We start from the raw sequence: 10,000 nt of genomic DNA, 5'->3' as shown, positions 1-10,000 counted from the left end.
TCACAGTAACTCACAGCCATCATTCTGTCACTGGTGGCATTGTCACCGCACAACTCTTTGATGAGTACCCTCAGCTCTTGGATGGACAGCTTGTTGTCTCCACTGGCATCAGCCTTTTCGAATAGGGTCTTGCACTTTTCCACAAAGCTCTGCGTAGACTTGGACATGGTTCTGGTGGATCGCTGGAACACACATTAGTAGTATGCACGTGCTGTGGGGTCAGATGGAGAGGGAAGGTAGGAGTGGTGGTGGGTGGGGGGTGGGGGTAGAAAAAAGAAAAAAATGAAAGAGCGTTCAAGATCTTTTTTTTTTTCTTTTTTTTTTTTTTTTTTTGACGCTTTTTGAAGAATGTGCAAAAGCTCCACAGCTGGTTTTGTCCTTGGTTTAAATAATCTTTAATTATTCAACAATACACATGATTACAATTCAATAAATGACAAAAACAAAGCATCAATAAGCTTAAAGCTTATACTGTGCTCACAACGTTGCACTTCAGTTTTATCATGACGGCTGATGAACTATATTATCAACTGCATTAAATAACATTCATAAACAATAAGGAATGAAATAATGAAATAAAACAAATAAACAAACAGTACATAATATAGTAAAAAAAATAATGCCAATATCAATATTAACATGAGATTAGATTTATTATCACCAGAGTAATTGGCCTGATAGAAGAAAAACACGAAGGAAGGAAAAAAAAGAAGAAGAAGAAAATTTAGAAGAATGGTGGGTAAGGTGGTGGGGGAGGGGGAACAGAGGGGAGAGGAGAAATTCTGACAGATGATTGGTTTTGTCTTTCATCTGCATCTACAACGACAACATCAATAGGCTAGTGAACAACAGTAACTACTACTACTACTACTACTACTACTACTACTACTACTACTTCACTTGGTCGTTTTATTCACTTCAGTGGAATAGCTAGCTGTTGAGAGAGTCAGTGGTGGTGGTAGTGGTTGTGTGTGTGTGTGTGTGTGTGTGTGTGTGTGTGTGTGTGTCTGTTTCAGTTTCAGTTTCACTTTCTCAAGGAGGCGTCACTGCGTTCGGACAAATCCATACACGCTACACCACATCTGTTGAGCAGATGCCTGACCAGCAGCATAACCCAACGCGCTTAGTCAGGCCTTGAGTGCATGCTTACATATTTGTGTACCTATGAAAGTGGATTTCATTTTACGTAATTTCGCCAGAGGACAACACTCTCGTTGCCATGGGTTCTTTTTCAGTGCGCCAAGTGCGTGCTGCACACGGGACCTCGGTTTATCGTCTCATCCGAAAGACTAGACGCTCAGTTTGATTTTCCAGTCAAACTTGGGAGAAAGGGCGAGAGCAGGATTCGAACCCACACCCTCACGGACTCTCTGTATTGGCAGCTGAGCGTCTTAACCATTCTGCCACCTTCCTGTGTGTGTGTGTAACACTACACTGATTTGAGAACAATAAAATGCAACAATTATCATTGTCAAGGAGAACTGACAAGCCACATTATCAACATCTCACAAGCCATAAACAACAGTACAAACAACAACAACAACAACATCAACAACAATATGATAGTAGTTAGTCGTGTCCGACTATGACCATCAGAACAGCAGAGGAGGCAACTGCTGTTCCGACTATTTGGGCTAGAATTTGATTATAGTGGAGAGTGTCTTGCCCAAGTTACATCCCCACTCTCTCGGCCAAGAGGGTTTTAGGACAGTCGGCGTTGGGGGGGATGGTTCCCAAAGGCTAACTAGCCCACAAGGCTGCAGCACCGACTAAGAGCCAGTGCAATTTTCCCTCCTAGTTTGAGAGTCATAGTCCTTCACAAAAAGACTAAGCTGTAAATGGGTTCCCATTGACTGGAGAAACCATTGATAATAATACAGCTCTCACTTTGCTGTTGGCCCAGATGTAAACAACAATACTGAAACTAGAATCAACACGGTTTCAGATTCAATGAAATGTCAAAGGGTGTGAACTAATACTACGCTATACCGCCACAGCTTTCTTCTTCTTCTTCTTCTTCTTCTTCTTCTTCTTCTTCCTACTAATTGATAGATACGAAGAGCAGATGACTGACTCAGTCATTGACCCCAAAGCTGTGCGGGGGCCCTGATAGATAACTTCCCGCGTCAGGTTTTATAGCACCAGCACCATGCAATTCTACACAACTTATATCTTTAAATAATAAAGACAAAACTAAACAAACAAACAAACAAACAACAAAAAACAAATGCAATATTACATAATTAAAAGATTAAAACCACTAACAACAGCAACAACAATCCGACAAACGTTCAAATCAGAACCTCACACACGGTCGCGAATACTACGACTGTCAGTGTTAAGTCTATCCATTCACCTTTATATATATATATATATATATATATATATGATAATTATTATTTATTTATTTGTGTAAGCTTATCTATTATTTATTCACCTTTTTTTTCTTCTTCTTTTTTTTCCTTTTTCTCAAGGCCTGACTAAGCGCGTTGGGTTACGCTGCTGGCCAGGCATCTGCTTCAATGGCAGATGTGGTGTAGCGTATATGGATTTGTCCGAACGCAGTGACGCCTCCTCAAAGCTACTGAAACTGAAACTGAAACTCACCTGGCAACGAAAGCAGTCAGTCAGTCAGTCGAACAAGGGCTGTGAGACAGTCAGTTCAACACAAGCAACGGACGTGGTCGGAGTGATTGTGAGTGAGAGAGGGACAGTGTGTTAGGTGTGTGTGTGTGTGTGTGTGTGTGAATGTGTCGTCAGTGGTGCGTGCGAGAGGCGTGGTCTGTGCAAAGCTGGGCTCCAGAAGCTTGTGCGTGTGGGTGGGTGGGGGAGGGATAATGTGAAGGGAGAAGGGAGGTAAAGGGAGAAGGGTTGAGTGTGTGTGTGAGGGAGGGGGGGGGGGGGGTTAAGAGAAGGCAGAGTCAAGGCGGAGGAAGGGAGGGGGGGGGGGAGAGAAAGGAGGTATGTGGGAAGGGAGGGAATTTCCGGGGATGGCGAGAGGGGTGGGGGGCTTGGGGGGTGGAGGGGGGGTGGTAGTTGGGGGACCGGGACGTCACAGGACGTGCCTTTTTTGGGGGATGTTGCCACGGCCGGCGTGGTTCTTTCTGAGGCCCGCACGAACGTGCGCTGCGCCGCGACAGTTGACATCTGTTACCCCAGTCCATGCCGCGGTGTGTGTGTGTGGGGGGTGGGGGGGTGGGGGGAGGGGGGGGGGGGTTGGGGTAGGTTGGTGTGGGTGTGGGTGTGTTTGTATGGTGTGTGTGTGTGTGTGTGTGTGTGTGTGTGTGTGTATGGTGTGGGGGTGTGTTTGTGTATGGTGTGGGTGTGTTTTTGGTGTATGGTGTGGGTGTGTGTTGTGTTTGTGTATGGTGTGGATGTGTGTGTGTGTGAGTGTGTGTGTGTGTGTATGGTGTGTGTGTGTGTGTGTGTGTGTGTGTATGGTGTGAGGGTGTGTTTGTGTATGGTGTGGGTGTGTGTTTGTGTATGGTGTGGATGTGTGTGTGTGTGTGTGTGTGTGTGTGTGTGTGTGTGTGTGTGTGTGTGTATGGTGTGGGAGTGTGTTTGTGTATGGTGTGGGTGTGTGTTTGTGTATGGTGTGGATGTGTGTGTGTGAGTGTGTGTGTGTGTGTGTGTGTATGGTGTGTGTGTGTGTGTGTGTGTGTGTGTGTGTGGCGTGTGTGTGTGGCGTGTGCGTGCGTGTCTATGGTGTGTGTGTGTGTGTGTGTGTGTTGTGTTCTGTCCAGATTTGGCACTGATCATAAAGTCAAGAGTCAAACAGGTGCATCAACACACACACACACACACACACACACACACACACACACACACACACACACACACACACACACACACACACACACACACACACACACACACACAAATGACATACCTGGAAAACACATTCATTCAATTTGTCGTATTCGGTTTGTAGATTTTTCTTCCGCGTTCAATGCTATCCATCTATATCTGATGGAACTGAAGCTTCTTTTTCTTAACGCTCGTTCATAGCTCGTTTCATGGATAATGTTTTTCTCGTCAACAGAACTCAGTCTGTCCATTTTCATTAAGCTCTTTCCTCTTTCGAAACAACTTCAATTGGTGCTTCCCAAGGAACAGTTCTGTAACCTGTCCTGTTCACATCATACACCAATGACTGCCCTGGCACAAAAACAACACCATTGATTAAATACTCTGATGACTCTGACATCGAAGACCTCATCAACTCTGACACAGTATATTTTGAACAAGTTGAGATTTTTTCCTCTTGGTTGAAGGACAACAGCTTAGATTTGAATGTTCAGAAAACGAAAGATTATTATATGATAGTCAGTCGTGTCCGACTATGACCATCAGAACAGCAGAGGAGGCAACTGCTGTTCCGACTATTTGGGCTAGAATTTGATTATAGTGGAGAGTGTCTTGCCCAAGTTACATCCCCACTCTCTCGGCCAAGAGGGTTTTAGGACAGTCGGCGTTGGGATGGTCCCCAAAGGCCAACTAACCCCCCAAGGCTGCAGCACTAAGAGCCAGTGCAGTTTTGCCTCCTAGTTTGAGAATCATAGTCCTTCACAAAAGACCAAGCTGTAAGTGATTTCCCATTGACTGGAGAAACCATTGACAATACAGCTCTCACTTTGCTGTTGGCCCAAATGTAAACTTATGTCAATCTGTGATATAAGCTGAGTGTTGGGCTCAGATTATAAACTCGGTTTTACACCCAACATCTATCACATCCAAAAAAAAAAAAAAATTATAATACCAGTCTTACATTTACTGCTTTAAAAGAACAGAAATGATCGGGCATCCCGAGGTTTTACCGCTGCTTTCACCGAATCGGTTTTAATTTCGACTTTTATCTGCTGGTACGGAAGTTAAAACGTGAAGTATATAATATACTGAGCAAAATTGTAAATGTGACCAGCAAGATTGCTTGTGTCAAACAAAAACCTTTACATGAGGTATTCAAATAGCAGGTTAAACAAACCTGAGCACCGTGCAGATCACGAACCATGGCAGCCATAGTGTCACAAAATACTGCTGGGGACCTTTGCTTCAGGCAAAAACTATTGACTTCCCTTCACTTCTTCACTCACACACTAGTGGGCTTTTACGTGTATGACCGTTTTTACCCCGCCATGTAGGCAGCCATACTCCGTTTTCGGGGGTGTGCATGCTGGGTATGTTCTTGTTTCCATAACCCACCGAACGCTGACATGGATTACAGGATCTTTAACGTGCGTATTTGATCTTCTGCTTGCATATACACACGAAGGGGGTTCAGGCACTAAGCAGATCTGCATATATGTTGACCTGGGAGATCGTAAAAATCTCCACCCTTTACCCACCAGGCGCCGTCACCGTGATTCGAACCAGGGACCCTCAGACTGACAGTCCAACGCTTTAACCACTCGGCTATTGCACCCGTCGATATTAATCAAACGAGCTAGGGAGTTTTGGACGCATTCATACTCCCAGCTGTGCAAGTAAAAGCTGTACATGATCTGAAAAAACAGTTTGTTCCTTGTACATGGCCGCATTTGTACTCACAGACTTCCTCCACGCTCTCGCTCTCTCTCTGTGTCTCTGTCTCTCTCTCTCTCTCTCTGAGTGGAGGATGTGTGCGCTTGTTAGTGTGTGTGCATGCACGCGTGAATAAGTGTGTGCGTGCGTATACTGTGTGCGGATGTGTGTGCGTGTGTGCATGCGTGTGTGTGTGTGTGTGTGTGCATGTGTGTGTGTGTGTGTGTGTGTGTGTGTGTGTGTGTGTGTGTGCAGAGCAAAAGGGGGTAAGGGAAGTAACTGATGTGTTCCCGAGTGGGGTTGGTTGCAGTTGCGGCCCCTCCTAGCTGCGCGCGCGCGCGTGTGTGTGTGTGTGTGTATAATGTGATATGTGACGGTGAGTAGGAGGGGTGGGGGGGGGGATTACTCTGTGCATTGTGTGTGTGTGTTCGTACGTGAGATACAAAGTTGTGTCCTGTACTTCAGTCGTGCAAACGTGTGTGTGTGTGTCTGTGTGTGTGTGTGTATGTGTGTGTGTGTGTGTGTGTGTGTGTGTGTGTGTGTGTTCTTTTTCTTCTCTTTTCATGTTTCAGTCTTCCTTTTTCTTTGGATTATTTCTTCTTCTTCTTCCCTTTCCTTTCAGGTTAGCACTGTGTATGTTTCTTTTTTCGTTTGGGTTTTTTTGTTCTGTTGTTCTTGTTGTTTGTTTGTTTGCCTGTTTGTTGTTGGGTTTTTTGTTTTTTTGTTGGTTTTTGTTTGTTTGTTTGTTTTTGTTTTTGTTTGTTTGTTGTTGTTGTTTGTTTTTTGTTGGGTTTTTTTTTTGTTTTTGTTTTTTTTGTTTTTGTTTTGTTTTTTTGTTTGTTTTTTTGTTTTGTTGTTGTTGTTGTTTTGTTGTTGTTGTTGTTTTTGTGTGTGTGTTTTTTTTTGGGGGGGTTGTTTTTTGTTTTTTGTTTTGTTTTTGTTTTTGTTTTTTTGTTTGTTTGTTTTTTGTTCCTGTTGTTGTTTTTGTTTGTTTTTTGCCAGTCGTGATATGGTTCGCTTTGGCCGCCTGTTGTCACTTCCGGAAACAGCGGAAGCACCAACAATGCTGCATCCAGCGGAACAAACCGGAAGATGGAGAGGATCCATTGTTCAAACTATCACCTCGTGTCAGTGTACTACACTGAGGTGAGGCCAGAAGTTAACCGCCGGGGTACATGTACTTCCACTGGCAGAAAAAAAAAAGATCAAAGCCAAAACGTTTATTACAGGTCTCCTGTGTGGTGGCGGTCCCTTGCTTGTATTCTGCTGGACTGACTAACGTATGGGGATCTTACGATCAAAGTCACGGCAAGCCAGATTGGAACTAAGAAGGCGGAACTGATTGACATCCTGTAAATGTATCAGTTTTTAATATTGTGTGTTCCCAACACAAATATTTGCGTCAGTTTTGAATAGTTTGTGTTCACAACACAAATATTTGCGTCAGTTTTGAATATTTTGTGTTCACAACACAACTTCGAATATTTGCTTGTATACTTATACTAAATATGAAGTACATTCTGTATAAGTGAATAATGCGTGTGGACGGATTAATAGACTGGTCACGTAGTGAATGGATTTAAGAACTACACATGATATGCATGTGCATCTTCATCAACATTTACAAAAAGTATATTGAACAGCATTTGTCGAAATGCCTATAATTATGGAATGTTATTTTGATAAACACGCATGTATCCCATAATAACGAAAGGATGATCAAGAACTAATGAGTGAGGTAATGAATCTGAGGTAAACTGGTCATCTTGAAACATTGCGAAAAAAGATATTTTGTTATTTCAGTAGAGACAGGGCGGAAGGCTCAACTGGGTAAACTTTGACGGGCTCATACAAACTGAAGCAGCAGTCTACGGGAGATAACTCTAACATTGTTGTCCTCGAAGACTCCTGTAGTTGTAACCAGTAAAATTGTGTGTGTGTGTGTGTGTCTGTTTCTGTGTCTGTTTCTGTGTCTGTCTGTGTCTGTGTGTGTGCGAGCATTGGTCTTATGAAGGTTTCTGTATGTGTATGTGTGTTCGTTATATGTGTTGGTGTATGTGTGTCTATGTCTGTGTGCCTGTGTCTGTGTGTGTGTGTGTGTGAGTGTGTGTGTGTGTGTGTGTGTGTGTGTGTGTGTGTGTGTGTGTGTGTGTGACTCAACGGTCATTTTCTTTAATGGCATGTTGTATTATTTCGTAATTCATCGTATCTTTTGCTCTGCAGCTGAATATGAAATGATTTTCATCTTCTGGGCTTTCGCCACACATTGGGCAAGGAGATGTTGCTACGTCTGAATCGAACCATCTACTGTCGGGTATTTAGTCCAAATGCTTTTGATCTGGGCTTCGCAAAGCAGATTTTATGCCATTTATTTGTTAGAGAGAGAGAAGAGAGAGAGAGTGAGTGAGTGAGAGAGAGAGAGAGAGAGAACAAGAACAAGAACAAGAACAAAATTTTATTCCATAGGCCTCCGGCCCCTAGAAACAAAAAGAACAATGTAGAATGCCTATTAAGGAAAAACGAAAACATGAAACAAGCCATGCATGCAAGAAAGTGAAATTTCCTAAACCTACAGATTTTCATTCAGTTATTTTCACAACTGAGAGAGAGAGAGAGAGAGAGAGAGAGAGAGAGAGAGAGAGAGAGAGACAAGACAAGACAAGATAACACAAGACAAAATCTTTATTATCGAGGGTAATATATAAGCAAGTAACATGCTTTTTTTTCTTCTTTTTTTTTTACATACATCCCTCGTCCTGAAGAGGGAATAAAGCTAAAGAAGCGAAAATGAGCACACACACACACACAAAAAAAGAAAAATTAATTAAAACACAATCAAAATACACCATTATTTCACTATTCACAGCCATTCCACAAACAGAGTGAGAGAAACGAAACAGAAGTTTATTCAATAAGGCCAATGGCCCCATTTGAAGGGGTGATTACATATTTTGTAAAAATAGATTTGCATAAGAATATAATCTTACAACGTGTATGCTCAAAGCTCTGTTCTCTTTAACCAATCATGAAACTCCGTCGTTTTAATGATTTATAGATAAATATGGCAAGAGAGAGAGAGAGAGAGAGAGAGAGAGAGAGAGAGAGAACAACAAAACATAAAATAAAATGATTATAAAAAACAAAACAAAACATGAAAGGAAACAAAACGTAACGTGGCAACCGATAATATGTGAGCTGGAACTGCGGTCAGTAGAAACTGACAAAATAGCCGGAGTGGTTGAAGCGTTGGACTTTCAGTCTGAGGGGCGCGGGTTCGAATCTCGCTAACGGCGCCTGGTGGGTAAAGAGTGGAGGGTTTTTTTTCCGATCTCCCAGGTCAACATATGTGCTGACCTGCCAGTGCCTGAACCCCACTTTCGTGTGTATACGCACGCTGAGGCTCATATGTGTACGTTAAAGATCTTGTGATCCATGTCAGCGTTCGGTTGGGATTGTGGAAACAAGAAAATACCCCAACATGCACACCCCGGAAACGGAGTATGGCTGCCTACATGGCGGGGTAAGTAAATGAAATGGTCACTCACGCAAAATGTTACATGTCTGGGTGGTTATATGTGTTCGTGACTGAAATCTGATTGAATGACAGAGGAAACGAATGATGAACGCCCAGTGGCAGCTGTCTGTCGGCTCTACCCAGATAGGCAACCAGTTGTGCAAATGACTCTTGTGTTTGTGGAGCGCTCTGAGCTTGGTCTCCGGCCTAGGATAGGCGCTATATAAGCATCCATACCATATCATGTCATAGCTTATTTTATGATCGCATATCATATCATATCAAACAACAGCAGCAACAGCACAAGCAGAAGCAGTAGAAAACGTAGTAGTAACCAATAGTAGTAGCAGTAGTAGTAGTAGTGGCAATGGCAGTTGTAGTAGAATGAAATAATCACGAGTACTAGTGGCATCATCTTCACACGCTGACCGATGCTGACGTCATCGTAGGGGCAACCACGTCCTCATCTCGCCACCCTGCTCCTCCTCTTCCTCCTCCTTCTTCCATTCCTCCTTCCTCTTCTTCCTCCTCCTCCTCCTTCCATTCCTCCTTCCTCTTCCCCCTCTGCGTCCCTCCATATCCTTCGTCCCTCTTCCCACTCCTCCTCCTTCACCTCCCCCACCCCCCCTCCTCCTCCTCCTCTTCTTCTTCTTCCTCCTTCCCTTCCTTCACCTCCCCCCTCCTCCTCCTCCTCCTCCTCTTCTTCTTCCTCCTTCCCTTCCTTCACCTCCCCCCCTCCTCCTCCTCTTCTTCTTCCTCCTCCTCCTTCACCTCCCCCCCCTCCTCCTCCTCTTCTTCTTCCTCCTCCTTCTTCACCTCCCCCCTCCTCCTCCTCCTCTTCTTCTTCCTCCTTCCCTTCCTTCACCTCCCCCCTCCTCCTCCTCCTCCTCCTCTTCTTCCTCCTCCTCCTTCACCCCCCACCCCCCTCCTCCTCTTCATCTTCACCAGACCGCGATAAACTCTTCG

At 44.0% G+C, this 10,000-nt stretch overlaps 2 protein-coding genes across 2 annotated transcripts in view; both read right to left on the bottom strand.

The window, feature by feature from the left end:
• Window positions 1-2,764, bottom strand: part of LOC143293892 (neo-calmodulin-like) — a 36,193-nt gene extending 33,429 nt beyond the window's left edge. Inside the window, exons 1-2 of the mRNA XM_076605239.1 lie at window positions 2,608-2,764; window positions 15-182 (exon numbers count right to left, since the gene is read on the bottom strand). Of these exons, the coding sequence (XP_076461354.1) occupies window positions 15-167 (153 nt within the window). The 5' untranslated portion in view covers window positions 168-182; window positions 2,608-2,764. The remainder of the gene's footprint in view (window positions 1-14; window positions 183-2,607) is intronic.
• A 7,180-nt stretch (window positions 2,765-9,944) lies between these two features.
• Window positions 9,945-10,000, bottom strand: part of LOC143294380 (uncharacterized) — a 13,170-nt gene continuing 13,114 nt past the window's right edge. The window contains exon 4 of the mRNA XM_076605854.1: window positions 9,945-10,000. This exon is cut by the window's right edge and continues 162 nt beyond it. Within this exon, the coding sequence (XP_076461969.1) occupies window positions 9,976-10,000 (25 nt within the window). The 3' untranslated portion in view covers window positions 9,945-9,975.

This window comes from Babylonia areolata, chromosome 19 (genome assembly GCF_041734735.1).
Source record: "Babylonia areolata isolate BAREFJ2019XMU chromosome 19, ASM4173473v1, whole genome shotgun sequence".
Taxonomy (NCBI): Eukaryota; Metazoa; Mollusca; class Gastropoda; order Neogastropoda; family Buccinidae; genus Babylonia; species Babylonia areolata.
The sequence above is the reverse complement of the archived record's forward strand: the minus strand, read 5'-3'. Positions and strand labels throughout refer to the sequence as shown.